The sequence below is a fragment of the Dromiciops gliroides genome, chromosome 3 (assembly GCF_019393635.1).
Source record: "Dromiciops gliroides isolate mDroGli1 chromosome 3, mDroGli1.pri, whole genome shotgun sequence".
Taxonomy (NCBI): Eukaryota; Metazoa; Chordata; class Mammalia; order Microbiotheria; family Microbiotheriidae; genus Dromiciops; species Dromiciops gliroides.
The window spans coordinates 281,810,385-281,827,674 of record NC_057863.1 but is presented as its reverse complement, the minus strand read 5'-3'; the positions used below and the strand labels follow the sequence as shown (position 1 = coordinate 281,827,674).

At 38.9% G+C, this 17,290-nt stretch overlaps 1 protein-coding gene across 1 annotated transcript in view; it reads right to left on the bottom strand.

Moving 5' to 3' along the window:
- Positions 1 to 17,290, bottom strand: part of SRPX (sushi repeat containing protein X-linked) — a 101,976-nt gene that overhangs the window by 44,702 nt on the left and 39,984 nt on the right. Inside the window, exon 2 of the mRNA XM_043995848.1 lies at positions 432 to 491. Coding sequence (XP_043851783.1) covers positions 432 to 491 — 60 coding nt within the window. The remainder of the gene's footprint in view (positions 1 to 431; positions 492 to 17,290) is intronic.

Here is a 17,290-nt window from a genome sequence, read left to right as displayed (position 1 = left end):
TGCTTCATAATCGCTTGTTGGTTGGTTGACTGATCAATTGATAAAACAGACTATCTCAACCAGCTTATGAAAATCAAGCTTCCTTATTCCCATTGCCTTTGCAGCATTTCTTCCAGATTCCATTTCACCTGACCATTCTCAGTGGAATGTAGGAATTGGGGAATGAATTCCCCCAGCTTGATTCTCATTTCCTTGAGTCACAGAACCTCCTGGTAGGAATAAGTTTGCGAAGAAGAAACTGACTCAGGAGAATAAAATGACCAGCAGGTGAGGCACACTTTGCTATTCTCCTCTGCTCTCATTTGTGCATGTATCTCACCAGAACTTAAGCATGTCCTGTGGTCATTTTATTTCAGTCTGCTCAGAGGGGAGGAGAGGAGAATGTTTCTGGCATCAGCAGAACTCCGTTAGCAAACAAGCAAAGCATTCACCTGTCTGTCTAGGGTATGAATACACATCTTCATCATCTTCTAGTGGTGAGTATCCGGAACCTACAATAAAACAAAGAAGAAGGAGGAGGAAAACTACAGGAAGAAAAGCCATATGATATATATTTACATATATACATATATTCCATTTCGAAAGCAATGCTTTGGCATCATTCATGCAGGGAATATTAGAATGCAGAGCCAGAAGCAAAAGCTTTGGTGGCCGTCCAGTCGGTCCTGGTGGCCTCTTAGAGTGATGAGCTCTGTCATGCTAAACTTTTTGTCAGAGCTCATCTGAATGAGATTCAAGTTGTTCTAATGTGACCACATGCCAACTGCATTTCTGGATTCGGTAAGGAAAAAGACAGGGAGAGACGGATCTGCTCGAAGATGATTCCAATGTATACAGTCTACATGCCAATGAAATGCAGTAAAATGCTTCAGAGCCAACCCACTGCTCCTCTAGAATTAAAAAGAAGCTTCCAGGAACAGTGGGTGCTTATGTTACCTGAAAATTGGCATATCCCATGAAATGAGTTTGGGTGGAGGAGAGGAAAAAGGGATCACATTTCTTAGCTTGAATGTCAAAAAGCACTCAAAATAAACTGCATTGCTGTATGCAGCAATTTAGAGAACCTAAGAGTATATGAACTCTTAGGTTTTCTAAATTCTCTAAATTAAATTCTCATATATATGTATTTTTCATATATATGGAACTTTATAGATACACACATATATATGTAAAGTTCCATGTATACATATATATGTACATAGAATTTTTTTAAAAGCTTCTGACAAAGAGAAATTTTCAGTAAGAGTGCTTGATAGATTTTGCAATGTCAATACTGATGCAGAGTGGGAGTAGGGGAAAATGAAAAGAATGTATTTACTTCCTTTCTTTTTTCTTTTCTTTCTCTCATTCATATTTGCTTATTTGTTTTTACAGAACAACTCATTTGGAATTTGGGACTGTATCATTTGAAATTCTGGAGGGGTGGGGCAATAAGGGTTAAGTGACTTGCCCAAGGTCACACAGCTAGTAAGTGTCAAGTGTCTGAGGTTGGATTTGAACTCAGGTCCTCCTGAATCCAGGGCTGGTGCCTTATCCACTTCACCACTTAGCTGCCCCCAGGGACTGTATCATTTGAAAGTAATCTCCAAGAAGTGGAAGATTCTTACTCCTCAGAGCTGCTGTAGATCTCTAATTTCACACTGCTCATCCTGGTTACACGGGGGAATGTCACCCTCTCGTTTTCATACACTGGTTACTGGTGTTTGCCTTGTCCAAGTTCTGGTCTTCACTAGCCACAAAAAAAAAAAAAAAAAAAAAAAAAAAAAAAAAAAAAAAAAAAAAAAAGCCTTCCACTGCCAGTGCCTGAAACTGTACCACGCAAGACAATTCCTTAAGAGAGTGATTACTGGACCCCTTTCTGGGTCTCAGGGATGAGCCCTCTGGTTCATCTTCCCTGTCCACTTCAACTTTAGATAAGAGAGGAATGGGTTGCCAGAGAGATGGGGGGGGTCATAGACGATGATGCATCAATTGTGTATTTCCCTGGTAGGGATAGGAAGAGATATGGCAACTCCCAGTCTTAACTTGCCTTCCCATGGTTTTCATCTTTCCCAACTGACCCAGTCACCTTGAACTAAGGATGGTTAGAGATTTCAAAGTGCTCATTGTGCCACATCAGAAAATAAACAGATTCTTGGTTGTTGTTTGTCCTTCATTCTCAAAGAGGACTGATGGCATCGGGGGAGCGATGACTTAACTTGAAAGTGAATTGGGTTTAAGTAAGGCAGAGCTGTGTCACCAGCCTCACTCTCTCCTCCAGAGTTATCAGAGTCCAGTGGCAAGACAGGTCAAGAAGACTGGTGATGGCCCCGGATGCAGTCAGAGACCTTGACTTTTTTAAGATAAGGTCTTTTCCATGTCTCAATTTGTCTGAGGCAATATCCATACAGTGATTAAGGCTAAATAAGAATTGAGGCAAAAGACGACCTAGTTTGCTTTCACAAAAGAACCAGTCTGAGAGGGGAAAACCCTCAGAGTTTCTGGCCAGAACAAAAACAATTGCTCTTTACACTTACTTTGAGTCATCAAAACCCAAATACAGCATCTCAAGAAATTCCAATAGGGAAAACTCTCTGTGGGAGACCAGAAGTAATTCAGAATTTCCTCCTTTTCTACCCCCTTTCCAACATACATTATCATAGGAGCTAAATTTGTACCTCTGATCCCAATGGCAGAAAGACTGTAGGATCTTTCAACCCTATGAGACTAACATAAATCCTAAGACAGAAGCTCATGTGACAAATAACCCTTACAAACACTTGTTTAGTCATTTTCAGTTATGTCCAATTCTTTATGACCCCCTTTGGGGGTTTTCTTGGCAAAGGTACTGGAGTTGTTTGTCATTTCTCTCCAGTTCATTTTACAGTTGAGAAAATTGGGGCAAATAGGATTGAGTGACTTACACAGGGTCACACAGCTAGTACATATCTGAGTCCAGATTTGAACTCAGGTTTTCCTGACTTCAGTCCTGGCACTCTTTCCATTGTGCTACCTAACTGCCCACCCCATAAACATACGGTCCAAAAAACAGAGAGAAATATTTTGATCCATCCCTGGAATTAAACAAAGAGAACATCTCCAAGCATTTAAGAGCCCACTAGAGTCTATAAACTGTTTTAATAACAATAATAATAACAACACACTTATATAGCACTTTGAGTTTTAAAATGAATATATATGTATATATGTATAATAAATATATGTGTGTAAATCTCATGTTATCCTCACAACCTAGGAAGTAGGTGCTATCCTCATTTTATAGATGAGGAAACTGAGGCAGAGGGTGGTTAAGTGACTTGCCAAAGGTCACACAGATAAGTCTGAGGCCAGATATGAACTCAGGTTTTCCTGACTCCATATCCCATATTCAATGGCACTATGACAGTAGTAAAGTAAATTCCAATTCACTTTTCAAACACTGGGACTCCCATTCACTCCCATTGTTCAGCTGTGGAACTGATAACCATTGGATACATGGCCTTACTCTGCTGGATATCTGTGAGTGTTTTTTTTTCAAATCAAAATCAATGAAGACAAAAATGACAAGTTGTATGAATCAAATTTTCATAGACTCTATTTCTACATTCCCCAGAAAAGATGCACACCTGAGTGCTTCCCACTGACCACCAGGAACCCACACTGACAGTAAGAAGAGAAATTTATAAGAGAAGAATTTAGCATTTAAAAGTTTGGGGGGCACCTCTCCTGATCTACTCCCCAGGTGTTCACAAACAGTTCTTCCCAGATTCCATGAAAATGAATGTTTTGGGGCGGCTAGGTGATGCAATGGATAAAGCACCAACCCTGGAGTCAGGAGTACCTGAGTTCAAATCCGGCCTCAGACATTTGACACTTACTAGCTATGTGACACTGGGCAAGTCACTTAACCCCCATTGCTCTGCAAAAAAAAAAAAAAAGAAAGAAAGAAAGAAAGAAAAAGAAAAAGAAAAAAAGGGGAAAAAAGGAAATGAATGTTTCATCTAACCAAATTCAGACTTCAGTACATTTGCCTCCTAGTGACATCAGGGTAAGAACAGCTATAACACAAGCTCTGTACAAGACCCTTTTTCAAAATGCCAGATGTTTGCTCCAAGAAAGAAAAACTGAGACAGAGGGAGCCAAGTTTAAGTAGTCAATGAAAGTGCTTACAATGAATTCAAAACCATATGGATCCAACAGATGGTACAAATAGTTGCTGTTACTTTGGCACCAAGATTTTTTTATTCTACCTGGAAAGATGAACAGAACCCTTCCTTTCCCACAAATGTCCCCTCAGCCATCCCATTAATTTGCTCATCCTTTAAATAGAACTTAGTGAAAAGTTTCAAGATGTCTGAATCAAGAATCCAGACAGCTCTTGGCCTGTAGGTGTATTTATTAACTAATCCACTTGTACTGTGAAATCTTCATGAGTAAGGCCATACCCTGCCTGTGGACCTCTATTTCCATGAGGGAACATTTATTTATATTGGTTGATTTATTTCAATAGTGTATTTATTTAATCTAATTACCTTGAACTACAGCTTCAATGAATTTTGGGAGAAGTATCAATTGACGTTAAAGTTGTTTCTAATGCACAGTGTTCCTAACACAATAATAAACACTTAATAAATGCCTATTGACTTGATTTGGTGACTTTAGGTATAAAGAATATGCCAAGTTGTAAGCACCATGAAGGAAGAGACCAGGATTGATAGTTCCCCCAGAAAGCCAGTACAGTAATCTGTCTAGGAAGCTCTTGGCAGCTATTGATGGGTAATGATATTTATAATACAAAAGAAAAAAAAGTATCAAAAATATATAGTTTGTCAGAACTATAACTAGCAATTTGGGGGTCTACAGCAAACAGCATGAAAGGTGCCCTCAAATCGGTTTTGGAATCCATGATGTGAAAATAACACGAAAAGTAAATATTTTTAAATTCTGGTTATTGGGAGGGGAGAACTTGGGAAACTCTCTCCATTCCAGTTGAGGGCAGCAGAGGTCCTAGGCCATCACCTCCTCCAGCAGAAGACCTCAAGATACTACAAGACCCTAAATAAGAAGACTACTACTAAGTAGGGAGCAGGGAAAAATGCTCCAGGGAGAAGCTCGTTTATAATCCAGGTACAAGAAGGGTTGGAGAGGAAGTATGGTATCTGATAGCCTCTTATTTGAAATAGATTAGATAGATAGATAGATAGACAGACAGACAGACAGATAGATAATGGATTCCCCAATTACACATTAAAACTTTTTTTTTAAGTTTAGCATTCTAAATTTTATCCCTCCTTCGCTCCCTTCCCTCCCCCTCAGACACAGGTTATATATGTGCAATCATGTAAAACATTTCTATATTAATACAAGAAGACTCAAATAAAAAAAAAGAAAGAAAGAAAAAAGTGAAAAATAGCATGCTTCAGTCTGTATTCAAACAATATCAGTTCTTTCTCTGGAGGCAGATAATATGCTTCATCATTAGTCCTTTGGGATTATTCTGGTTCATTGTATTGCTTAGAATAGCTAAGTCATTCTCAGTTCTTCATTGTATAATATTGCCATTATTGTATACAACATTCTCTGGTTCTATTCATTTCATTTTGCATCAGTTCACATAAGTTTTTCTAGATTTTTCTGAAACCATCTTGCTTGTCATTTCTTATAGCACAATAATATTCCATCACAATCATATACCACCACTTTTTTAGCCATATCCCAATTGATGGGCATTCTCTTGATTTCCAATTCTTAGCTACCACAAAAAGAGCTGCTATAAATACTTTTGTACCAATGTTTTTTTCCTTTTTTGATATCTTTGGGATATAAGCCTAGTAGTGTTATATTGGTGGAGCAAAGGCTACACGCAGTTTTATGTCCCTTTGGGCACATGAAATAATTTTTCTTGGTAAGTAGGTGCTAAGCCCAGTTTCTACATTGCTGAAGTAATGCATATATATCAAAATGTCAATGTAACAAATTTCAGTATTTCACAATTTTTAAAAAATAATTATTTTAGTTGTGTGCCTTCTAAATTTCAGTGCCTTCTGGCCAAACATTGATTGTTCTGCCTTAGTTATGGCTCTGATACTTCCTTTAACTAAATGGCTGCAAATTCACCACAGTAAAAGAAAATCAGTCAAATTGTTTGCAGCTGCATATCAGTGAGAGCGAGAATGACTTAACTTAGCAATGACTGAGTGATGGCAACGCTTATTATATGACAAAGCATGCTTTCTCATCATTATACTTATTCCTTCCCCACTTTTCATACACTTAAAAGGAAGCTAGTTTTCTGAACACCTATGCCAGTCACATATTATATCTGACGCTCTCATTATTATCCTTTATTTTCACCACAAATAAGATAGGAGACCAAACATATATACATCAAACATAGGGTTTTGAGGCCATAGATAGGCAAACAAAACCATAAAGAACACATAATTGAGAGTGTGTGTGTGTTTAACCCTATAGAGAGGAAAATAATAAAACCTTGATTAGGTATTTATTATTATTATTATTATAAAACCTTGAATCCATCTAACTAGAAAGCTCATTAAATATAATTTTTCTTCCTCCAAATTTTAAGAAATGACACAACATAATTAAATACCAGAGATTTTTTTAAACTCCACAACTGCCAGGGAGTGCACTGATAATACCACACATTTAGTCCTAACTCCTATAGCCACAGAATGACAGTAGCTCAGAGTCAGAAAGGCCATTAGAGACCACTGGGTCCAACCACTACTCGAATACGATTCCCTTCTGTATTATCCCAACAAGCAGTGGTCATGCAGTCTGCAGGGGAAGACACGATGCTGTAGAATAATGATCACTGTAAAGAATGAAGACTCTGGGGCACTGCAAGACCCTGAATCAGCAGGAGATTCAATGGTATCCAACATGCTATACTGGCAAAGGCCAAAAAAAGTGGACCAATATATTTTACATTTTCAACAAAGAAAATTCTCAGCACAAAGTGGGTTTCCAATAAAACTCTGTTACCCAGAACAGGGTATCCAAATGCATGGCCTGGTTACCTGAGGCTTTATCATAGCCTTTTGTTCCCCATAACTTCTTCTGGGCTCTCTTTTCTCTCTACATTCTTTCTCAGTGACCTCAGCTGTTCTCTTGGACTTAATTATAATTTCAATTCAGATGATTTACAAATCTACATCTATATCCCCAGTCTTTAAGTCTTCATCACCAATTGACTTTTGAATATTTCACACATTTCAAACCCAACATATTCAAAATAGACATTTCTCCCCCAAGTCATCCTTCTTCTAAACATTCATGTTTCTATTGATAGCACTTGATGTTGATAACATTTTGAATATTGCAAAAAAACACCTAACATATCTCTGCCTCAAGTATCTCCAATTCCACTCCATCTTCCACACAGCAGTCAAAGTGGTTTTCCTCAGGTGACAATCTGACCACATCACTCCCCTACTCAATAAACTCCAGTGGCTCCCTACTGCCTCTAAAGTAAACTGTAAAATTCTCTTTTGGGATTTTAATGTTTTCCATAACTTGATTCCATATGTGACTCCTCTTTCCAAACTCTGTAATCCAGCCAAACTAGCCTTCTCTCTATTTGCCATATATGGCAATCCATCACCTGCCTCTATATCTTTGCATTGGTCATGCCTGGAATGTACTTCTACCTCATTTCTTCTTCATAGAATCCCTCTCTTCCTCAAGACATAGCACAAGCACCACCTTGTCACCATCTTCACCCCTCACTTTTCATCCCTCCCTAATGTGTCATCATCTCCCTCAAGGATAGGACTTATCCTTTGCTTTTATCTGAATCCCTAGCATATAGAGCAGTGCTTGATACACAGGAAGAATTTAATAAATGTTCTAGCCATTTATCTGATCACACCAATGGCAAACCCTAATTACCTTGCATTTAACTGTATTTCTTCTGTAGGTATGTATTTAGGTACTTATTTATGTATATGTTATCTTCCTCAGTTGAACGTAAGCTCCATGAGATAGGGATTGCTTCATTTCATCTTGCTTCAAGATTGAAAATGATGGCAACTAGGGGCAGCTAGATGGCACAGTGGATAAAGCACTGGCCCTGGATTCAGGAGTACCTGAGTTCAAATCCGGCCTCAGACACTTGAAACTTACTAGCTGTGTGACCCTGGGCAAGTCACTTAACCCCCATTACACCAAAAAAAAAAGAAAAAAAAAGAAACTGATGGCAACTGAGGCATTGAGGAATAATAGGAAATGGGACATCAAGCCTCCCTCTCCACCACCATCCCTCCCTCTGACCCCACAAAAAAAAAGAAATGCCTCCTCCAAACAGATCTCAAAAATGCCCCCAGACCTATTCCAATAGGAAAATGTATAAAAAACACAGTGAGGCATTTGTCCAGCCCCAGACACCAAAGAGAGGCAGACAGGTCTGTGAACACTGTGGATGAAGATCCCTCCAGCACCCAGGCAAAAAAAAAGTCCCAGACCTATGCCAGGACTCCCACTACACCCTCTACAGGGACAGATGCCAGGTGTCAGCTGTGTCACCAACTATCCAGTTCAAGGTCAAAAACACAGAGCAGACTGAGGAGGGCCTTTATGCCTGGGAATGATGTCAAGGTAGGGAGGCCCGGGCGGGGGCGGGGGGTGGGGTTATACTGAAAAAAAAAAAAGGAAGTTCAGAAGCAAAAAAGCAACAGTGTGGTCCAGACCCCACCAGAGGAGACTGTGGACTCAGTTTCAACATTTAACCTTACCTGCAGAGGAATAACCAGGGCAGGAATCCCAGACCAAAGCTGAGTCTAAAGGTCTGTCATGATGAACCAACAAAGTTTTCCAGCTGGCTGATAAGGACTGAATTCAGCAGCTTTCTACTGTGGCTGAGAACTTAACCTGGATCAAGAACTTACAGGCTTGTGTATTGGGGGTTGGGGGGGGACAGGGGTGCGGAATGAATGGGGAGGCGAGGGTGAGAGTGCTATAATCAGACTGCCCTACATTGTTGATAGACCACTTTGGGAGCACTAAATGTTTACAGATCCCCAGCCTGGCCCTGAGTTCCTGGAAAACACAACATTCAATATTCCAAGAAATCAGCAAAAGGACCAACTCGGAGCTTCCTTCTAGAAGTATGTCAGAGTTCAGCTCTGACAACAAGTCTGAAGCCAAGAAATAGACTTGAAAAATGAGGAAAAAAGAATCCCACTGTAAAGAGCTATTATAGTGGCAGGGAAGCTCAAGACACAAATGCAGAAAAGAATAACTCCCAAACATCTACAAACAAAGTCTCAAAGAATAACATAACTTAAGCACAAATTCAACTCGAATTCTTGGAAGAGATGAAGCAACAATTTTTATAAGAGTTTATAATGTTTTCACAAATGGAATGAGGACACTTGTGGGGGGGAAGGAAAAGAAATGAGAGCTATAGAAGAAAGAATTGGAAAGGGAATTAACAGCTTGGCACAAGAGGTACAAAACTTTGCCTAAGCAAAAAATTCCCTGAAAACTAGAATGGACCATATAAAAGCTATTGAGTCCATGAGACATAAGAAATATTAAAACAAAGTCACAAACTGAACAAAAACAACTGACCTAGAAAACAGATCAAGGAGAAAAATTGAAGAATCATTGGGCTATCTGAATGCCATGAACAACAAGAAGCCTCAACATAACGTTCCAAGAAATCTTAAAAGAAATGTGTCCAGATCTCTTAGAACCAGAGGGCAAATTAGAGATAGAAAGAATCCACCAGTTACCTATTGCAAGTGATAACAAAATTAAAACTTCCAGGAATATCACAGCCAAAATCCAGAACTTCTAGACCAAAGAAAAAATTCCTCAAGCAGCCGAAAAGAAAGTACTGAGGAGGCACAGTTAGGATCACATACAATTAATTTAGCAGTCATCAATATATAGGAGCAGAGAATTGGGAATATGCTATTTCTGAAAGCAGATGGTATGGGCTTACATCCAAGGATAATTTACCCAGGAAAACTGAGTATAATGCTACATGGTTGGGCTGGAGATGGCAGGGGTGCTGGTGGGGAAAACTTTTAATGAAATAAAGAGCTTCCAAGCATTCCTGATGAAAAGATCAGAGTTGCATAGAAACTTCAAAGTTCAAACATTGGAGTGACTACAAACATTTAAAAGGTAAACGTGAATAAACAATGACAAGGGACTAAACAAGAATAAACTACTTACATTTGAAAATGAAATGATATATGTGTCTCCTCCAAACCCTCTCTTCATCAAGGGTCACAGATGAAGTCTAATTAGCCAGAGGCCTGGAAGTGTTTCTGTGCTGTCTTGATGGTGTTAAGACAGGAGTGGAAAAAATGGAAAGAGGATTAAAAGAGGGGCAATGGTAGAGGGACAGGAAAGAAAGGTTAAGAAAAAGTGTCTCCCATAATCAGAGAGCACAAATAGATATTTATATGAGTAAGGAAGAGCAGGTAAGGGGAGAAGTTGACACTTGGCAAAGCTAAAAATACTTCCACTTAGTGGACATTTATTAACTGCTTACGGTGTTCAGTGTGTTGTACTAGGTGCTAGGGGATGGAGATACAAAGTTTAGCTAAAATATTGTCCCTGTGCTTTGGGGGCTTAGTATTATGAGAGGAGGAAGGTATGACAAATAACAATAATACAAAATACTACATATATAAGAGCGAGGCAAAAGTACTTGAAAAGAAGGCTTATAGTGGTGAAGGTGTGAAATCAGTAAGCATTTATGAAGTACCTGTTGTATGTCACATATTGTGCTAAGAGCTGTGGATGCAAAGAAAGACAAAAACAGTTCCTGCCTTCAAGGAAAACTCACAATCTAATGGGAGAGACATCATACAAACAACTAGGCACCAACAAGATCTATACAGGATACACTGGAAGGAATCCCAGAGGGAAGGCATTGACATTAAAGAGGATAAGGAAAGGTGACATTTCAGCCGAGCTTTAAAGAATGAATGGGGGAGGGGGAGGCAACTAGGTGGTGCAGTGGATAAAGCATTGGCTTTGGATTCTGGAGGATCTGAGTTCAAATCTGTGTGACCCTGGACAAGTCACTTAACCCTCATTGCCCTGCCTCTACCCCCCCCCAAAAAAGAAAAAATGAATGGATAAGTTGGGGGAAAATAAAATACTGAATAATTTTTCTTAAAAAGAATGAATGGATCGAATTTCCATAGGCACAGAGTAGGGGGAAGACATTCTAGAAGGAAGGAACAATGTTAGCTAAGGCATGGAGAATGATAAGTACAGGAATGTTCCAAGGATATCAGCAGTCTAATTTGACTATAGCATAAAGAATGTGGAAGTGGTAGAGATAATAATATCATAGTAATAATCAGCACTTATATAGGGCTTTGGGGTTTGCAAAGCACTTTTTAGGAATACATTTTCATTTTATCTTCACAACTCTGAAGAATAGATACTATTATTATCCCCTCATTTTACATATGAGGAAACTGAGGCTTATGAGGTTAAGTGACTTGCCCAGGGTCACATAACTAGTAAACATCAAAGGTCAGATTTTAATTCAAATCTTCCTGACACCAAGTCTAACATTTATAAAGTGTTTATTATGAGCTAGGCCATATACTAACAGCCTTACAATCATCTCATTTGATCCTCACAACAACCCTAGTAGGTGAGTACTATTGTTATCTCCATTTTACAGATGATGAAACTGAGGCAAACAGATATTAAGTGACTTGCTCAGTGTCACATAGCTAGTAAGTGTCTGAGGCCAGATTTGAATTTAGAACTTACACTTTATCCACTGCACCACCTAACTGCCTTGGATAGAAAGGAGAATCTTTTTTTTTTTTTTTTACATATAAGGTATTTTATTTTTTTCCATTACATGTAAAGATAGTTCTCAACTTTTGTTTATACGAGCTTTACAATTTCAGATTTTTCTCCCTCCCTCCCCTCCCTGCCCCCTCCCCTAGACAGCAGGTAATCTGATATAGGTTATATCTATATATCTATATATAGATATAGATATACACATATATATAGATATATATACACACACACATATATATATATACACATAATAACATTAATCCTATCTCTGCATTAGTCCTGTTATAAGAGAAAAAATCAGAGCAATGATGAAAAACCTCAAAATAGAAAAAAACAACAGCACCAAAACCAAAAGAAATAGTATGGTTCATTCAGCATCTATACTCCGCAGTTCTTTTTTTTTTTTTCTTGGATTTGGAGATCCTCTTCTATCATGAGTTCCCTGGAACTCTTCTGTACCATTGCATTGGTGAGAAGAATATAGTCCATCACAGTAGATCAGCACTCAATGTTGATGATACTGTGTACAATGTTCTTCTGGTTCTGCTCATCTCACTCATCATCAGCTCACGCAAGACCCTCCAGGTTTCTCTGAACTCCTCCTGCTCATCATTTCTTACAGCACAATAGTATTCCATTGTATTCATATACCACAACTTGTCCAGCCATTCCCCAATTGATGGGCACCCCCTCAACTTCCAATTCCTTGCTACCACATAAAGAGCAACTATAAATATTTTTGTACATGTGGGTCCCTTTCCCCTTTCCATGATTTCTTTGGGGAAAAGACCTAAAAGTCGTATTGCTGGGTCAAAGGGTATGCACAACTTTATCGCCCTTTGGGCATAATTCCAAATTGCTCTCCAGAATGGTTGGATCATTTCACAGTTCCACCAACAATGAATTAGTGTTCCAATTTTCCCACAGCTTCAAGGAGAATCTTTTTAAGGAATGGATAGACCGGCTTATAAGTAAATCTGTAGGTAGAATGGAAGACAGTGGAGAATACTACTTTAAATTTACATTAAAAAGAAGGCATGACTATAGAAGCAAGATCCTGGAGGAGGTGAGAGCAAATGGAATCAAAGGCAAAACTGAGGGATTTGCATGAGCAGGAGTAGAGGCAGCCCCTTCCTATGGGACTCAAGAAAGGAGATCATGAAAAATGACAAAGAAATATTGAAGAAAAGAGAGGAGGGAAGTCAAAGAGGATCAAGTAACATGCCCTTAATCTCAGCAAAGTCAAAAGTTAAGTCCACAATGGTAGGTGTGGCAGATAGCGAATCTAATTCATTCTTTCTACAATAAAAGACACCAAGGCACTAACTGTATGTGATGTCTCCTCAGCTAAACTGTAAGCCCTTCAGGTGTAGGGGTCAGGCCTTAGTAACCAATGAAGCACCCTAACCACAGCAGACCCTCCACAAAATGTGATTAACTGAAAGATTTCTGTATAATAACTGGGCTGCTTCAATAAGTCCCAGAAGTATCTCAGAATGAAACCCTGCTCCTTGGTAAAGGCAGTATTTAAGCAAGGACTGTGGTTATATAATTCAAAGAGAAACCCAAGTACAGCTAGAGTTGGGTCTTGGCAGTGGACCAGCTCTGTCATTGTGCTCAGTTCTTGCAAACTGAACCACAGTATTCAGGGAAGAGAGAAGCTTTAAAAAGTAACACAACGAAATCATGTAGCAAAAATAGTAGCGGGTAAGTCTTTAATTACATATCTGTAGAACAACATTTTAATGTAGCAGATTACAAGTCTGAAAGAGCAAACAGCCGTGAATGAAACACTGCCTCCTGGAGACACTCCCAACATTGGTATCACTACATTGTCAGCAATTATATCCGAGAATTATAGCCTGCCTGCTAGTTGGGGACCCTATGGCAAGATGGTGTAGTGGGAAGAACAATGGGTTTGGGTGCCATCAGCAGTCCTGGGTTTAAATCCTGGCCCTGCTCCCAATGAGTCAAGAAACTTTATATAATTCACTTAACCTCTGGGCTAACATCTGGCACTCAGCTCCACAGACTCTCAAAATTGGGAGTGACTCAGAGACCAACTAGTACAAATCATACTTAAACAAGAATTCCTTCTAAAACTCACCATACAAATGGTCGACCAGCTTTTGTTTAGAGACATCTGGTGAGAGGGAACCCACCATTGTTATCATGAGATAATAAGGGAGCTGAAACCAAATAGATCTTAACTTTCAGTTGTTCAGTTGTGTTACTTTTTAAAGCTTCTCTCTTCCCTGAATACTGTGGTTCAGTTTTGTGCCATATATGTCATGGGGGGAAAGCCACTGACTCTCAATGCCTTCCTTCTTATCTCATCATTGATTTCTTTCATATTTTAACATAATTTTTTTCAATTAACAAAGATTTTCCCTTTCCCTCCTGACGGAAAAGATAAAGAAAAATATAACTTGTAACCAATATACATAGTCAAGCAAAAGGAAATCTGCATAGCATCTGAATTAGGATGAAAACAGGCTTTTTTTAGGACATATTTCTCCATTGCCTTCTTTTTTAAAAAAAAGGCAAGAAAAAAGACCAAATACAGTAATGGTCTCCAAAATATAAAGTTCTGAAGATAATGCATTGAAATGTGGGAGAAGAAACTATCAGAATTTCTATTTCTATTTTTCACCCCCAAAGAAAAAAAATACTTAAATATAAATATGAAACACCATCTGATTTGTTTTCAAGGACAGCTGACTGACATTAGGGAAGATGGAAATTTACTAGCTGAATTTCAACAAAACCTTTGCATAATTTGTAGAAGGATTTTAAAATGAGTAGCAAGAATCAGTAAGTTCAGCCAATGATGTGCATCTTCCATATGAAATTTTAATTGCCAACTCTAATGACATTTTCTCAGATCTCATCCTTCTTCACCCTTTCTCCACAACAAAGCTTCTTAAACTGTGGGGTCACAACCCCATATAGAGTCATGTTACTAAATGTGGGGTTCATGAAAAATTTGGCAACAGTAAAAGGTTGTGTATACCTATTTTATATACCTAGGTACCTGGGGTCATGTAAAAATTTATCTGGTGAAAAGGGGGTCACGAGTGGAAAAACTTTAAGAAGCTCTGCTCTAGAAGTGACATTGTTGACCACTCTGTCTTCCAAGGAAATCTCTCTTCTCTAGATTTTTATGACATTGATCTTTATCTTAATTAGCATTCTACTACTCTGACTGCACTTTCTCAGTCTGCTTTGCTCGATCATCCATGTCACACATATCCCAAGGCTCCGCCCTGGGCCCTCTTTTCTCCTCTGTTCCTGCTTGGGGACCTCAGCACCTTTAAAGGATTCAATCATCATCCCTATGTTGATAACTCTCAAATCAGCCTATCCAGTTCTTCTTTCTCCTGTGCACCAGTCCCTCCTCACTAGCTGCCTATTAAACAATCCTTAATGGATGTGGGCATCTCAAACTCAACCACACCCATCTGGGGGTAGTTAAAGGGTAAGCATTCCCACTAGAGAGGTTCAGGAATGCTACCATGTTCATTGGCCAATGAGTAGTTCCTCAAATTGAGGTCTTTGTCCTGTTCACAGGTTAGGAGTCTATTGAAACACATTAAAGACAAATGTTTTTGGAACAGAGGAGTAATTGGTTCCTCCAAATCCCTCCTCTCCCAGGAATCCAATCAGACCATCTCCTCAAGCCTCTGCAGCCAAGACAAGCTCCAATTGTTTCAGCTTCTTCAAGGCCTGTGTCTATCAAGTACCTTTCTCTGTGTGCCCACATCACTTCTATAAGAAATGGAAAAATAAACAGAGGGGATAAGTTCACAAACCACTTACATAGTGTCTCACTGGATCCTCCCAACTCTGTGAGATTACAAATGCAGGCTTTACTATCACAAGAGATAATGGAGGCCAGAGGAGGCAAGTGACTGGCCTCTAGGCCATCCCATCAGCAAGGATCCAGGTCTCTTCAACAAGGTCTTCTAGCCTTGGGTTCAGTGATCTTTCATAATACCAGCATTACTGCATAAAGTGCACCATCAATGACTGCTCTGTACAATGTCCACCTCACTATGAATGTTCACCATATTAACTGGAAACAACAACCAAATTTTGGTCTATTGAAGGTGCAAATAAAAACAGCAAACACTTATGTAGTATTGAAGGTTTGCAAAACACTTTCCCTACATTATCTCATTTCATCCTCCCAACAACCTTGCAAAGCAGGAAATATCATTTTCCTCTTTTTACAAATGAGGAAACCAACACTCAAATTAAGGCACTAGCCTGGGTCACACAGCTATTTGAACCCGGGGTCTTATTGACTTTGAGTTCTGAACACTATATACTGTTACTATTTGGAAAACATAAAGCCATCTTTGATGAAGATAGTGAAATGGGAGGTTGAGTAAGAGAGGTTCTTAATGTATGACCCCTCAGGTCTCTAAGGATCGTAACTCCAGACCACATTTCTTAGGTCACTGGATGAAGTAAGAATGGAAATGTGAATGAAAAGTTTCAAAGCCATCAATATTGTCAGGGCTGGCCCTTCTTACTTCCTTTTGTGAATATAAAAGTATAATTTTTCTTAATAAAATTGGCAACTTGCCAATTTTCAACTTTGCCACAAAATCTTGGATGGGATAACTGACTCTTTGAGAATAATGTAGTTTAATGAATTGGCAAAAGGTTACATGAGGAACTCTCTGCTCAATTTGGTCCAGTTGAATAAATTTTCAATAATTAAAAGAACTACCTTTGGAAAAAAATCATTTAAAAGGTAGAGTCGGACAACAGACATTTAAAACAAAAGTCTGATAGCCCTTGCAACTTATTGGTGAGGGAAGGTGTCTAAGTTATGGATAACAGGGAACCCACAGCACAAGAGCCACAACACAGTAGCAAAAAAAATTTATTAAAGAGATAGAAAAAAATGAGGGTAGTGTATGGTATACTACAGGAAGCACTAAAACTAAGAGCTCCAAGCATCATGTGTTTGATAGTGAATTCACACAAAGAGCTTTCAGACAATATGTATTCTTCATGTTTCATGTATGAGTAAATATCCAGATATTCAAATGGATCTATGATATCACTGACATGTTTCCTCTAATTATGTTTATTATAGCTATGCCTTATTTGCTCATTCCATGCTCTCCTATGTATGTCCTCCCATAGGCTGGTTCAAAGGGGAGCCACACAAATCTTGGGGAAGGGGGACTTCCTCACATTCTTTTTTTTTTCTTTTTTGAGGCTGAGTTTCCTTATCTTGGCCAGGAAGGAGTACAGTAGCCACTCTCAGGTCTGATCTGACTATTGATATATGGAAGCTCTGACATCTCATTTTTGACTTAGGCAGCCAGCTTATGTGCCAAACAAGATAGGTAACCCTAACCCTAACCCTAGCCTTCTACACCTCAGAATTCCCAAGTCAAGTGATCACAGCCTTAGATTCTTGATAGCAAATTACAAACGTGTACTACCATACTTGGCCCTTCCTTGTTTTCTCTTGACAACA